Source organism: Acartia tonsa, chromosome 1, assembly GCF_053477335.1.
Source record: "Acartia tonsa isolate MP-2025a chromosome 1, ASM5347733v1, whole genome shotgun sequence".
Classification (NCBI taxonomy): Eukaryota; Metazoa; Arthropoda; class Copepoda; order Calanoida; family Acartiidae; genus Acartia; species Acartia tonsa.
Window position 1 is genome coordinate 22,784,391 of NC_137260.1, and position 16,571 is coordinate 22,800,961.

The 16,571-nt window shown below is 28.9% G+C and overlaps 1 protein-coding gene across 1 annotated transcript in view; it reads right to left on the bottom strand.

The window, feature by feature from the left end:
- Positions 1 to 16,571, bottom strand: part of LOC145315102 (uncharacterized) — a 134,598-nt gene that overhangs the window by 24,349 nt on the left and 93,678 nt on the right. The window contains exon 9 of the mRNA XM_080155148.1: positions 15,921 to 16,068. Coding sequence (XP_080011274.1) covers positions 15,921 to 16,068 — 148 coding nt within the window. The remainder of the gene's footprint in view (positions 1 to 15,920; positions 16,069 to 16,571) is intronic.

Here is a 16,571-nt window from a genome sequence, read left to right on the forward strand (position 1 = left end):
ACACATCTTACTACTTTTGTTATAGACATCTACAATAGACTGTTTAAAAATTATATTATAGTTTTAGCCAAAAATATGAAAATTAAATGGAAATAAGCTAAGGTATGCCAAATTTTAGAAGTGTGAAGACTATTGTTTTTGAGGTCCTTTTTACAAATAAAAATGGTGGAAAAGATAAAACAAACTTTCCCTATCCCTGGTAAATATTTTTTACTCTCACCCATATTCAAACATTTTCCTTTCTCCTCTTTACATGTGTTTATTTATAACAGGACTGACAAAGAATGAAGTAAACAAAATTAAAGAAAAAGATATTTGAATATGTATCATTGTTCATTCAACCTTAGTATTTATAAACATTTTAAGTTTATAAAGCACACAAGAAATAGGAGGTTTAAATTTTAGTAAATTAACAACAAAAAATTAAAAGGTTTGATGAGTGTTTGACGCTTTCATTATACCCAGGAGTAACTTATACCTAAAAATAGACTACCAAAACAGTAAAAAAAAAACTGGGTGGCTACAACCCTGCGGGAGCGATAACCATATCCTTACGGGCATTATCCTAACCTTAAATAATTCTAACATAACTTAACAAATAACCTAAGCATGAATTTTCCACAAACTTTGATTGTTGTCCATATTCGATAAGAGGGAAACCTGACTATTAATGAAAATATTTTTTTTAAATTTACAATTCTAACACGGAGGGTAAAATTGGGGTAAAGATTAATCTCCATTGTACAATCCAAATAATAATCCCAGTTTATATTTATAGTTTTAATGTTATTTTGAATGCATATCGATGACTTGTCAGGCTAAAGTGAAAGAGAAATCTTGTTTAACAAGTATTTATTTAAACAGGTGTGTATACATTTCAGCAATAATAAGATCTAGGAAAATGCTTAGACTAACCAAATGGGCTTAAGTCTAATCGAATGAATATTTTTTGCTTTCAACTTTAAAGAAGTATTATTTTTTTTTTACAATTTTGGGCACATGAGGCTTTTGTAATAGTTAAATAATAATGTGTAAGGGCCTTTTACAAAGGGGGAGGTAGGTTGTGCTAAAATTCCGTAAAGGTGTGAGTTTTAAGGCTTAAAAACTGTAGTAGAACGATAATATTCACTATTATTATATGTTTATTAATTATTCAAAAGAACTCTAACTTTTTTTAAAAGTTAATATAAATTTTATCGTTCTACTACTGTTTTTAAGCCTTAAAACACACACCTTACGGAATTTTTGCACAACCTACCTCCCCCATTTACAAAAAGTTAATGTAGAAAGAGATATAATACACTGCATGTTAAAAGGGGGGGGGCGAAAGTGACACTTTTTGAAACCAAAACTAAGAGTCAACAAAGGAACTGAACTAAAAAAAGGGTTACAGGTCTGAGATTTTGCATGGCAGTTGCTTTATAGGGGTACAATATGGAACTGTGAAGAAACGGCGGCGCAACCGCCGAAAACCGCCGTTTCCCGCCGTAATTTTTGTTGCCTTTACTCGGCGGTTTTCGGCGGTTGCGCCGCCGTTTTTTCACAGTTCCATATTGTACCCCTATAAAGCAACTGCCATGCAAAATGTCAGACCTGTAACACTTTTTTTAGTTGAGTTCCTTTGACTTTTAGTTTTGGTTTCAAAAAGTGTCACTTTCGCCCCCCCCCTTTTAACCACATTAACTAAAAGTATCAAATTAAGTTCAGGTATTTTGTAGAAACACTTAATATTAAGTATGTACTAAGTTAATATATCTCTAGTTATGTATTTAAATATATACATGACTAACATATTTACAGCATATGGTTTTAAACAAGATGTGATATGATAATGGCGATTAAATGTTATTAATAGGAAAGTTTTCCGCGGATAGTAAAATAAAAAAAATAAAAACTGATTAATTTTAAAATTTTTATACAGTTTTGTTTAAGATATCCTTAGTTTTTTTTCAGTGCGGCTAAGAACTGCTGTATTTAAAAGAATTTTAATTTTTACATAAAACTTTCAAATTTCAAATCTGTATTGTAAAATATTCATAGAATTGATCATTTAAAGAAATGATCAAAAAAAAATTGATAGATACAAGATGAAATTTAAAATCATAAATTATTTTATTTATGATTAGCAAAGCAATAGCAAGCTAATAATATTTTCAATGAAAATAGACACTGGTTAAGAAAATGTTAAATACACACTGAAATATTTAAAAACAATTCTGGGGAAAAGTACATACCAAGTAACAAAACTATGGAGTAGCTACGATACTATAATACCCATAATAACTGACCATTTTAGAAAGCTTGGCCTGCAACTCTAGCGGCATAATCATATTAGTGGGCTTACAAAACAAACTAACATTACAGGATTTAAATAATTCGAAGCATCAAATTTATTTCTTTTATTAAACACCGATCCATAAATTAATCTTTCTTCTGATAAAATTTTTAGTGGTAGTATTGCATTTTATCTAGAATTGAATTTTACCATATATTCTAATTCTAACTAACAATTTGTTATTTTGTAGCACATTACGCCTAAACTAGCCAAGCCTAAGAATGCTTGAATCTTTAAAGTGAAATCATCTGTCTATAATGGAGATAATTAGAGATCCATAATACCCTAGTTTGTATTCCCTACTAATAGAAGTTGTAAGTGAAAGTATTTTATTCGAAACATTTAGATATGTACATCAATATTATTATATATTTATATAATAGAATTACATTAATAGAATTGCCAGGATATAACGATCATTTTTGTTGATTTACAAAATATTCGCTTAATTCATATACAAGGAAATACAATACCCGTAAACCCTTTTTTATCAATCTAATTGTATTAACTCTGTTAATCCATGTCCCCCTCCCACACCCTGTTACAAACTACCTTTCTAAAAACATATTCATATGCCCAATAAAAAGTTTTAACACCTATACCATCACCAGAGATAATTGCATAAGTAAAATTTAAAAAATCTACTAAATCAATTTATTGAATCTGCAGTTGATGCAACTATTCTATAACTATGTGAAATTATCCGTAGAAAAGTTTAAACACTACTAGTTTTAAACCAACCAATGAATGTTCAATAAAGGATTCAGATTTTTTAAAACCAAAGAATAAGATAACTTGGGTTCTAGTGTAAATTACAACAAAATGTCCCCTCCCTCCTTGAGAATTAAAAAAATTTAAATTAGAATAAAAAATTTTATATTTACCCACAATAAAATACCAATTGGTTTTTCTAAAAGAAAAGTAGATTGTTTATTTTTAAATTTTTACATATCCTGATATAACACAAATATGCCGTTAATAAAAGCCAGCTTTTTCTTGGGGTATTCTAACTAATAGCTGTAAATACAATATGGTAAAAGCTAAATGGTTTGGAAAGCTAACATAAAACACCAATAATAGCAATACTTCTCTTCAACTAATGATACATGCTTTAAAGGCACATCTTTACATTCAAATATTTTTGATATAAAGATATATATTTTGTGGAATTTGAATCATTTAATGCATGATTTTTTTTTTTTTAAAGAAGCTTAAGCCGTAACAATGGATTAATTATTAATTGAATCTTAAACCAGTAATATATACTATAATAAAGTGAAACTTGTAGCTGGCTAAAACAACAATCATCTTCCACATCCACGCCCTTTACCCCCTCCCCTCGTAGACGAAAGAACTGACCAATAAGTAATGTCCAGTTTTAGCAACCTAAAATGACGATTATCATTCCCCTGTCATGATATCCACATATATTCGATATCCAATATCAAAACTAGAAAAATATTGAATTACATCAATCCATTTTAATTGGTCGATGATTATTTTAAACATTGTCATTCTTGTTTACATATGTTGAGCCACACTCAAAATATTAGTTTTTTGTTACATGTATGTTGTATGTATGACTTTCACATTTTTTCTTCTCCTTTCTTCTCACCCACGGACTAATTGAAAACCTGCCTTTTAATAGCTTGACCAAACAATCCCCCCTCCCACAAACTTGTGTTTTGGAGAATCAAGGCATATTTAAGTAAGTTAGTTTTGACATACAAACCTCATAGAACGAATAGAGTTATTTCTTGAAAAATGAAAATCAAATAAAAAAATGGCCAGACACGCAAAAGACAAACATACATCCTATTACTTAATTGTATCTTATGTACAAAACTAAAATCAGAACAATTTACCCCTGAAACCTATTAATTCAACTTGGTTCCTTGTAGAATCTTTATTTCTAAAGTCAGCAGGTTACTAAATAATCATTAGTCAAAATTTTAAATAGAAAGTAGCCACATTCATGAAAGGTGGATGGGGAATAAGGCACAATAAAACTAAGCCTATGCTTTCTTTATCCATAAAATTAAGAAATAAGAAAATTCTATTACATTATTTCTAGTTGGATAAACAGACAGCATATTAAAACCTCTCAAACTTTTTTAAAAATAGAAGGGCGGGATGTTTTAATTTTCAGTTTGTGTCAAAATAAAATTAAAAACTGTAATTTGCAGGATAGAAATGAATACTTAAGCAAAATACCTATTTCACTTAGCGGAAAAATCTTCAAAGTACTTTTTTAAAATATAGTTGCCTACTAGTTCAATTATTGAACTAAGTCTATTAAAACTATTATACAAGAATAGGCTTTAGTCAGATTAATTCAATTAAAACTCTCGACATCAAATTAATCTTTCGTCACTTAAAATTACTTTTAAGTGACTCTACAGAAGAGTAAATTACGTTTTGATATAGTGAAAATATTTTTATTTTAAGCTAGACTTGGAAGGCAAACGTTTTACAGGAAATGCTTTTGTACCCTCTGAATTTATACTAGTAAATATCTAAATTTTATTAAATCTGCTTACATGATTTTAAAATAGCGTAATTGAACATACACATCATATACCTACTAAAAAAAAATCCCCGGAGGTAAGAAGCTTATTAAAATTTTGCAACCAAGATGAATAAGTTTTTAAAATTAGTACTAAAATGCTTAAAGTATTAGGTTTACATTTCTAAGGTCAAAGGTTAACCTTGTTGTTAGAGTAAATCTTACATTTAGAGTAACATTGTCACAGAAATGAACAAGAATGACCTTGTTTGTTAAAAGTTACAAATATGATCCATTCTCTTAGTTAGCAAGTTCCAATTTTAGAACATTTTTGGCAAATCACTGTTTTCAAAAATCGAAAATAATTTAAGAGATTGAAATGGATTATAATTCTGTAATGCTTGAGAACATTAGAACATTATGCGGAGTTTTGTAATCATTTTCAAAACAAATGTATTTTTATTTAATTAATTTTTTTTATGCTAGGGGCGACGCCCATGGCCCAATACAAACTAACTCGTTAGCAGCCTATGAATAAATTATTTGTATTAATGATCAATTAAATGGGCAGAGAACTTGAATTCATGCTTGTGATTATTAACTCCACTTCATTCTGGAGGTACAGCTACTCTTAAACTAGGTCATGTCAGTATATACAAATGGTTTCTATAATTGTAAATAACCTACTAGCATTTATGATGTAATTATAAATAAATTTCATGAATGTTTAATTAATGTTTTACTTGTAATTTTTTTGTACAAGGAGTAAAATAATAGACCGTTTAAACTCGCTTTTGTCATTCGTTGAATAACTTTTTTTTATCAATGATTAGAATTGAAATATAGGATTATTTTGTTTATCATAACTGAGAGCCCTAGGTAATTCATCGTCTATGCATCGTTGTTAGTCCTTTTCATGACACAAATTATGTATATAGTAAATAATAAAAATCAAAGAAAATCTATCCCTTTCCTTCGATAAAAATTGTCTTCCTGCATATAACAATATGTATACAGCTCAATTTTATGATTTTAGGTCAAAAAGATTACAAGATCTAGCATAAATGGTAAAATAGTGTTGTAAAACAGTTTTATACATTTTATAAACGCATATTTTACACTATTTTATGCAGATTTACAGTTGCAAAGCTACTCTATAACTTCATTTCAGACGCAATCCGATTTCAAGCATAAAAACTTAGTTATGAGTTTTTCAAAAATATAAGTTAACAAATGGAAGCGGATTTGAATATGAAAAAAAAGTAAGTATTTTAAAAAATTAAAGACAAATACTTGGTTATGTCGTTGCTAATGTTGACGTAATTATCAGGCAAAAAAAATTGAAATCTATAGTAAGCCAGTAGGACAATTTATATTAAATTCTAAAAGATCCAAAAAATGTGCTCTTAACAAGTAAACAACATTTTTTATGTTAGTTTTCTCGTTTGCTTATGGGCATGCGTTTTTTTCCTATGGTACGATCTCTTATGGCTAAAAATGTACTTGTTTTATGCGTTAGATTGTTCAGAATGCAGGTTACGCAAAATCTATTCAATGGTGACGCATTCAATTTTATATGCGGGGATGTAAGTGCGTACTGCGTAATATTTTGCGTAATTTTAAAAAAAGCTAATGAAATGTGGATGAAAAATAGCTTAAAGCCATCACACGACGTATATGAAGATGCCCTGAAACGCACAACCAAATTATAGCTTTAGAAAAATGTCTTACTACTTTACTTTCTTTTAAAGACTCCAAATTCAGAGCGTTTATTTAACAGTGAGGGTTAGCGCACATGTTTAACAAAATTATTTCCGTAGTGGGCATATATACAAGGATAGGGGATACCAAAAATATGAAGTAGGGATATCTTAACTTGGAAAAAAATACTTTGCATCCATTTTTTGGCCACCAAGAATTTTATTACTTTTGTTGATAACAATTACCTACATTACAGAATTTTAAAAATGTAACTAAAATCAATAGATTTACTATAAAATAAGTACCTTTTTGAATATTCAATCCTGTAATTTTAAGTAGTAAGGTTTATTTTGTCTGAAGCTTAAGATCTCGGAAGTCAATTCTTTGAATGAGTTGAACTCTTCAGTGAAGCTTTATGGATGTCTTGGGGGGGGGGGGGGATGTTACGTTATTTTCCTCAATTTCCCGACCCCCCCCCCTTAGAGGCTAGGGGCAAAGCAACTAGTAGATATATGAATTGAAGAGCAAGAAGATAAATTTGTGTAAAAATTACCTAACCCCGTATCTATGAAAATATTATACTTACATAAAAGGTCACTTTTGTTTCCCGCCTATTATTCTGTTGGTTTACAGTTTATTCAAAACAACTGAAGCTAAATTTACAGCAGAATTTTTTTTCTCATATTCATTTTAATGTTCTATGATTATTCTTCTTAAAATAAAAGACTAACATAAATAAACATTCGATAGTTATTTATCGCTTCGTAATATAGACAGTTTTTGCGGATATGTAAATGAAAAATCATAAGATTAAAACCAGTTATGTTAAACCCAAGGGGCCGAAGACCGGGTCTAACAAAACTGACATAGATTTATGCTTTTTATATTAATATTCGTGGAAAATTTCTGTAATACGATGCTAAACATGATTTTTCAGTATGGCTGAGAACTGGTTCTAATTCACCCGTTATTTATCAATTTCGAAGCTTTACTGGAAAATCTGTTACGATAGCTTTCTACTTTACGTTGAACTTACTATTTCTGCGATTTTATTAAATAAAAATATCATTCTTAATAAGAAAAATATTGAAAAAAATGAAAAAACGAGAACTACTACACAAATATTACATGATAAAATTCGAATAGATTCCTTAAATGTGTATATATTTTTAGTTGAAATGTTTGGATGAATATTTGTTAAACCCCTGTTCATGCATGGTTATCCTAATATGGAATCATACATTCCATCTTTCACATATTTCTTGGTTGTTTCTTTATGTATCCACCTAATTCTTTAATAACCCTTTTCGAGATAGAAAAAGTGATGTACTTAAGGATTTAGAAAAAATATAATTATCTGTCATTGATTTTTATATTTCTAGTTTTTGGTAGAAAAATGTTTAAAAATCAATTACAGAAGGGTAGGAGATAAAGAATGTTTGGTAGCCTATTAAAGAAAAAAAGGAACATGTAAACTAAAATTTTAACTGTATTAAATCATTTAGTATTTAAACCTTAATTTAAAGCTAATATTAAATGAAGAGAACCAAAAAATTAAATTAAAAATTTCAAGTGGATTAAAACAGATCTATAACTATCTTTTATTCTGCCATTGATGTCCTTGGTATTTAAGTGATTTTATATATTTAAGCTAAAGGAATTTTATCCAAATATTTTTGACCATAAAAAAAATATTCATTTAATTACTTTGTGATGTCTAAAATAATTTTTTTGATATTATCATCCTTGTTTATATATCAACAGGTATAACTTTCTTCATAAGTAAAGCAAAACTTACAAGTGAACAACTGCAGAAAAAATAAACAGCAGGGTATTATACAGTAATTAAAAGGAAAATGCTTTATATATTTTGTAGATATTATCAGTAAATCCCATAATTTTAGAAATTACAATTTTTGAACAAGCTCACGATGGCTATAGTCTATAGAGTAGCTGCACTATTAAAGTTGTATACGAGTGTGAATTATTATGAATTTTTCAATATTAATTTTTTAAACATGAAATATTATCACACAAAAGTATGTAATATTGACAAATGTATTGTTTTGTAATATTTTAAATAATTTTTAATATCTTTTATAAAAGCATATCTACTCAATAATTTACTTTGTGGGACTTAAAATGTTTAAAGCAAGCCATTAATGCCTAATATATAAACATTAGAAGCTGAGCATATATATTTTTCTATCTCTCTTTCTCAAAATAAACTTCTTCTTAGATCCTAATTAGAGAAAGATTTTTAATGATTCTTTTTTCATATTTGATTGGCTTCCTCTTAATTTTGACTTAAATACTTAACCAACTACTATAGAAAATAGAACAACTGCCTCAAGCCTTTAAAAAACGCCTCAGTAGTACACGATGCTAATTCCCTACTGCGAACTAAGTCATTTCAGATCTAACCTTAAGATAACGAAAAGGCAACTATATGAGGGTTTAAAGTAGATCTAAATAATTGTCTTAATTTGTTAGCCTTCTTCTTAAGACCTTTTAGATAGATCATCATATAACGTTGACTTTAAGGAATATGCCAAAATGCATTATTGGTCCCAATCTAAAACTTCATATTAGGATATCTCATAGAGAATCAATCATTTCCTAAACTGTCACCCGTATATAAAAAATAAGCATAATGTTGAGCAGTATAATGCTGTTAATGTTATCACACATGTAAAGAACCCTCTTTTTTGCTAACAAAAATCAAAATTATTAGGAAATGAATACTTGTGGGACATTGGGAAAACCCTCATTTTAACTAAAAATAAGTATCTAAATATGAAGTTCCTATTGCAAAAAACATCATATGTGAATGAATGTGTGTATGATGGTGGGGTGGGAGGGGGTTGGGGGTGATTGGTGTAAAGCCCTCTTTTCCCTTACATAAAAATATTTAACACGATATAGTTTGTTGTTGCAATTTGTACAACAATATTATACACTTGCTGAGTAATTAATACCATTAGAAAAAATATACTTTTGAACTATTTTTTGTTAAATATCTTGGAAAGGGCTGATTTGCTTGAGTTGTTCATTTTGGGAATGTCTTGATTTAGCGACATCGTACATACAAAAGAAATGCATCTAGAGGCTAAGTTGCTTAAAGTTACACATCCTCTTTAGATTAAATTGGACATCTCCTAATTGATATAAATGGCAATGATCCCCAACTGAGATTGTCCACTTGGACAGTGATAGGTTCTCTGAAGAAGAAATAAAATGGGCAGGTAAATATTTATTTTAGTAAATATTCTCCTGAATAAGATTCTATTGAGCACTTTTTTTCTTTTTTCGCGATGGGTCGAGATTCTTTGTTCGCTTTTATTTTCTTATTGCATGCCTCTTATATTTTTTTTGTTACTTGTATCAGATTATAACAGAAGTGTCTAAAATTAAGATTAAACTCAAAAAAAATTATGGTAACTTCCATTTGTGTTACGTTGGCCTTAAAAAACTATGTGACGTATATAGCAATAAAACTAAAAAAACTAGAAAAACACTTTTGTTAAACAATACTTTTTATCCCAACAATGATTGCTGTGGCAAAAAAAGCATATATACCTTCAAAACAAGCCAATTCTTACTAGAAAAGTGAAGATTTCACAAGAAAAAATAAGTTTTATTAATATAGCAACTTTTTTTAAAAGAAGGAAGGGGGATTAATACTCAATTTAACAATAAAGGAAACTACAATCACAAAAGACCCTACCGTTTGTAACCAATTTACTGCTGATAATTTTTTAGTTTAATTAAAAATGACATCTGTAAATGTTCTGCTTTGATAATGTTATTTAATTTATAATGACATAATTCCAATACTATTATATAAAGTAGTAAGGTTTTTGTTTGTCCGTTTAGATCTCACAAACCAATAACAAATTGAAATGATCATTTTAGAGAAGATTCACATAAGCCACGTTGTATTTTCAGGCTATTTTTGTTTGAGTCTTAAAATCGTTTACGCAATTATTCTGCACCCTTCCTTTATTATAAAATAATACAAAGTGCCTAGATGTTAGGGGCGAAACCGCTAATACAATCCTTACATTATTTAAATTTAAATTTTTATTTCAAATTTTTTGGGAGGTAATATTAGGTTTTCAAGCCCCAGGAATTTATTTGTTTAGTTTGATGGGGGTAAACTAGTTTCTTTTTACAACTTCAAAATCAATATTTAAATATAACTTTAAAATTAAGAAAAAGATTGACTCATATGCTGTTAACCTATCCCTATTATTAATCCATATGAAGTATCTGGCCACCTATTTCTCTATTGACACCCCTAGGTTGAGTCTACAGTGTTAAATAATTGATTATAAATGTATGGAGGATTTTTTCTTGTCTGTAAGTTTGGAGCTACTCTATAATTCTCTAATAGAATAAATAGTTTAATAATTTGAATTAATGTTGCTTCATGCTTTATAAATTCCAATTATCTATCTCTACTATACAAAAATGAAACCTATTTTGTGTTAGATTATCATTTTTACACCCATAATTGTACATATTAATATATTTTTTTTTACAGAAGCGATACTTATAATAATCTCATACTAATTTTGAATAGACACTAAATAGGTAAAATTATAAAATCCATATTAAAAAATTATAAATTTTTTTTTGTTATTATAGTTGAACAATCTGTTTCCTAAGAATAAGGGTTGACCCCAATGATGTTTATAAAAATCAAAAACTGCCAAGAAGACTAAAAACTTTCCATTAACCAATGATCAAATGTATGAAATTATACTGGGTTCTTAATTGTCCTGCCATAAAAAAAATAAAAATGAAGAATAAAGACAAGAATGGGTAATTTCAGATCAAAAATAATAAAAAAAATTAGTAAAAAATTAGGCCATAGCATTTTTTATAACTGCTTGTTGTATTACCCCTTTTATAATATGGAACCAATATGACTATCTTCAATCAACTTACCAGAACTTGATTAAGAGTGTCAGACCTTTGTATCATGAATTTCCCATAGTGAAGGGCAAAAACAGATGAAACACTGAATGAAATAAATTGTTTTCGTTTCAGGGACAGCATGCAACATTATTATAAGTTTGTATGATATTAAAAAGAAAATTCTCTTTAGAAATTGAGAAAACGATAATAAGGGATTACATTAATAGAATTTTATTTTTTTATTGGTAAAATTCTATTGGAGTAATATTTAGTAATAGTATACTGCTGGAATATAAAATTTTTCAGAAACTAATAATCAATGAATGGATTTATTACTACTTAATCTTCATGTTCACCCCTTCTTCTCCCTTTACCCTATCCCGACCCCTTCCTACTGGATAAACGAATTGACCAATAAATAAATAACAGGGGAAATAGCAACCTAAATTGATGGAAATTTTTCACTTTTCATATCCACGTATATTCTACATCCATTGATCAAGAAGTTTTAGGCTATCTTGTTCGGAAAAAACTGCTCTTTGCAAAAAAAGTTTTTACCAATTGTAAAATATAACATTAAAATTACTACATATCATGATTAGATCATAATTTTTGTTAATCAAATCAAAGAAAGGTGGTGGGAATATTAACCCCCATTTAACATTCATGGGAAAGTGCCCTCTCTTGGCTGATTTATTGAGGGCCGGGAGGGGTTAATAGCAAAAAATTTGATGTTTTTAATCTTGATCTATGTATTATAACCATTAAAATTGGTGTTCAGATAAAAATGCTAAAATTCGCAAGTATTTCAAATAAAGAAAAGGTGATATGTGAAAAAAAGCAATATTTGTAGCTTCTAATATTTTTATTCAAATTAGTCTTGATGTTTCATTTTATTTTAACTAAATAGCAAAAATATTTTCACATGATTGCAAGTTTAATTTAACTCGTGCATGACCCTTCCTTCCACATAAGCCGTCATTTTCCCATTTTTTCAAACCCTAAGATATCTCTTTCTCGTATTCATTCGAATCCGGTGGATAGGAACCGGTTCTTATCCATACGAAAAAACTATGTCTAGCATCGTATTATATCCAGCTTTCTACGAATATAAAAATGTACAATCAAAAGATTAAAACCAGTTTTTTTAGCCAGTGCCTTCGGCACCTCGGGGCTAAAAAAACTAGTTTTAATCTCATAATTGTACTTTCTATATCCGCGGAAAGCCGTTTATAATACGATGCGAGAAATAACTATTCCTTCTATAGTCTTTATACCTTCGACTATTATTTAAAGATATGAGATTTATGATTTCTTTTTCCATTTATACCATACCAAATAGTAGGTATTTGAATATTACACTTTATATTAATATACTTTTCCTATTTATTTGGTTAAGATGGATCAATAGCTCCTAAAACTATTTAAAACTATGTTAATATTTCAGACACTTTGCCGATTTCAAAGACCAAATACAAAATTGAGAAAGTGTTACAAATGGCTCATGCCCCCTCTATTCTATTACTTTAATTAAAGAACAACAAACAAATAAAGTATCTTTAACAAATATGCAGCTAAAAAACGACATTCTTATAAATGGTGCGGAAAAATAGCTTGAGGAAAGGAATGCGCGTTGTGCTTAAAATTAAGCTTGCACCGAGCGGCACACATGAACATGCGCAAAATTTATGCATATTCACCCATCACAGAAAGGTATTGAGCATTACAAATGGTTTCAATCAGGGATTATTAGGGATAAGACAATGGACGTTGAATAAATCTACTCCCCCAATAATAATAAACAACATTATACATTCAATAGATTAAAAATATAAGTACAAAAGTTTGGACACTACTCATAGTGAACCTAGAATTTAAAATGCAATAAAAGAAGTTTTTGATCCAAGTTTCCATGTGTCCTTTATCTCTACAATAATCGTCGCCTCATGGAATTTGTTGTTGTTTTTAGATGCGTTTAATTTTGCTAATCCATGTCCCCGCTCATAAGCCTAACACAACGCCTTTAAAAACCTGATATACATTATATGTACAATGTACATTCAGATTCGCAATCAAAATAGTGTTGCCATTCTTATGCAAAATTTTATGCACTATTTGTAATATCTTTAAAACATGGTATGGTTCAATAAGAGATATATTATATATCAGCCTATTTTTCATTAAACTATTCCGCCAATTTTAAATGACATTTTTTCAATGTTGTTCAAGTATTCTAAAATAAAAGAAACAAACAATTTATTTGTCTTTTATGCTTGAGTAGAAGTAGAAGGCTTTCTGTCCAAAAATATCTCAAATATTTGGTTTAAAGTTGTGATTTTTTTTTTTGCAAAAACGCCCCTATATAAATATGAGTTTGTGTGTGTATGTGTGTAAGATTTGAAGGTCAAAATGAAACATCTAGTTTAAAAAGGGGTCAGTCTGCTAACAACACATTGGTCTCTTGGTGAAAAAAGATATTATTTCAAGTCAATATTACTTACAAATGTTAAATTAATACAAATGTTAAATTATTGTTCATAAGCTGCAATACGAACAAACAAACCAATATTTTTTTCATGTGTAAATGAATAATTTTCATACAGTTTTAGACCATAGTGTGCATAAAAAAATGAGTGTAATCCTTTTAATATATGATTATATGTTCAAATCTTAAGGAAAGATATAATAAAAAGGTATTTTAACTTGTTCTATCAAGCTAAGGGTTCCCTTTCATTGTATATTTGGGAAGATATGTAATTTATTAAAGTGATTGTCTAAATTAACATTCATAGGACACTTGAAATTTACATAAAAAAAACTTTGGCATGAGCATTTAATTTCACATTTAACCTGTGGGAACCATCAGGTTTGAACCTTTTCCAATCGATAGATCTCTATCTATCGCTCGGTCATTAATGGGATGTAAAGATTAATTTATGCTAAATATTGTTATAGAAAACATTGCGTAATCTTTTCTTGTTAAGAAGACAATTCCATGACATATAAATATTATTTTTGTAAATAACAAAATAAATTTTAACTGCAGCCAAAATATTTGAAATATTTAAAGGTTAAATTCTTCAAGATGCTTAGGATGTAAAATACTTTTGTTTACTTTGACCAAACATATTCTTGAATTAAACCAAACATATTCTTGAATTAAAAGTAATATTTAACATTAACAAAATTTCGAAATGATTGATATTAAATTGATATGTGAAAGAAGGCGAGATTTAATACTTATTAATTGTCAATAATAACCTCAAAGTTTTATAAATTAACATAAGACTAAAAACGATATTAATTTGAAAAGCGGACAGTTAAAATTTAGTCTATACCCTAATAGTTCAATCCTCCTATGAATATGAGTTACCAAAAGCAGAATTTCACACATACAATTTATTATACTAACTTACTATCACTCTATTAAGATAAGGTAATGTTTCTACTACTAACAAAAACATTGATGTTAGACCCAAGGGTTTAAAAAATCGCAGCCACATGCCTAATATGAAAACATCCAATAATGTTAATACTAATTTTTCTAGGGCTCCGTGTAAAAAATTCAAAAGCAGAAAAGGGGGGGGGGGAGTGAATGTAATTTACAACAAAAAGTTTAACTACCTATACATTTTTGAACTGTCAAGTTTAGTAGAACGATTTCTAACTAAAGTTAAAGATGAAAATTGTAATATTGTTTTCTCATTTTGGATATTATTAACCTTGTTTTTTATCCAGAAAAATTGATACATTGATAAGAGGAATTTGGAAATGTCTAAATCCAATTTACAAATCTTATACCCCATTCAATGAGGATTGACAGTTGCTTGCCAGGGGCGAATGGGGCGTAAACCCCCCCCCTCTCTCAACCAGTATTATGAGGAGATATATCTAAAAACTGGGAAGGAAGCTACAGGTGTTAAAAAAGCCTTGGCGAAATAGACATAAAAATAGAGCTCTGATAAAGAAATAATGTCCCCTAAAAACATACCCTTCTGTTTTTAATTCTTTGATTAAAATCTCTTGTAAATTATCAAAGAAAAAAATAATATAAATCTTATTGACAAAAATACAAATCAACTGTTAATTTATTTATGAGAATATCGGGACATAAGATGTTAGGCAAATTTCTTTGATTTATAATCTATTTTGTTAAATCTCTTATTGACAGATAAATTCTTGATCTTTTAACATTCTTATATAAATTCTAACAAATAAGATTTTGAACTTTTTAACATTTTCTTTCATTCAGTGTGTCATAGTTATTTATTAAAACAGAGACAAAGATTCAATGAAAAATATTAGGGTCTAAAAACTAATCAATAATAAAATCTTCTTATAGAACTTCTCCCAATTATGATAAACATATTTATTTTCCTAACTTTAACCCGTCAATAAGGAAAACCTCCATTTTTGGTTTGTTTTTATGTAAATCCTCGAAATAGAACTGCTTACCTTCCGGCTCTGACTCAGGGGTTGCATTATCAGAATCTTTCTCCTCGCCATTATTATCCACAGCAACATTCTCCTCAGGTTTCTCATCCTCGTCAAAGAGAGGAATGGCAAACTGTTTCTCCTCTCTCTGTCCCGCCACAAGCCCGTCCTGAATAATAATATATTATTACATAAAAATTGTATTTCTTAAATCCTCGTTTAAAAGTAACCGGATGTCTGTCATTCTGTCTTTCAAAATCTATTGATCTATCTCAGCCCAAGACTACTTTATCAAACTACCATCTTTGTACAGGCCAAATATATATTTCAAAACCTAAGGTTTGTCATTCTGTGTGTGTATTGCAGAATCTTGCTAACCGCTGAACCGATATGGTTCTTCTTTACAATGATGCTCATAGATCCAAGATAGGAAAGGTTTAAAACTAATTTTGTGGAGACTACCACCGCCCTTTCTTTAAAAAGGCCCCTTAGAAAAAGAAACACACAAATATAAATGTTAAAAAGCATCATAAAAATCTCCATTGAATTTAAGAAATATAATATGTGGTATAACCACAACGAATTACCCAACCCCAAAACTAATGACATCCTTTATTGACATGTGTGTGTGTGTTTACGGGTTAGTATGCGTAGTGGCTTTAATATTTTTCT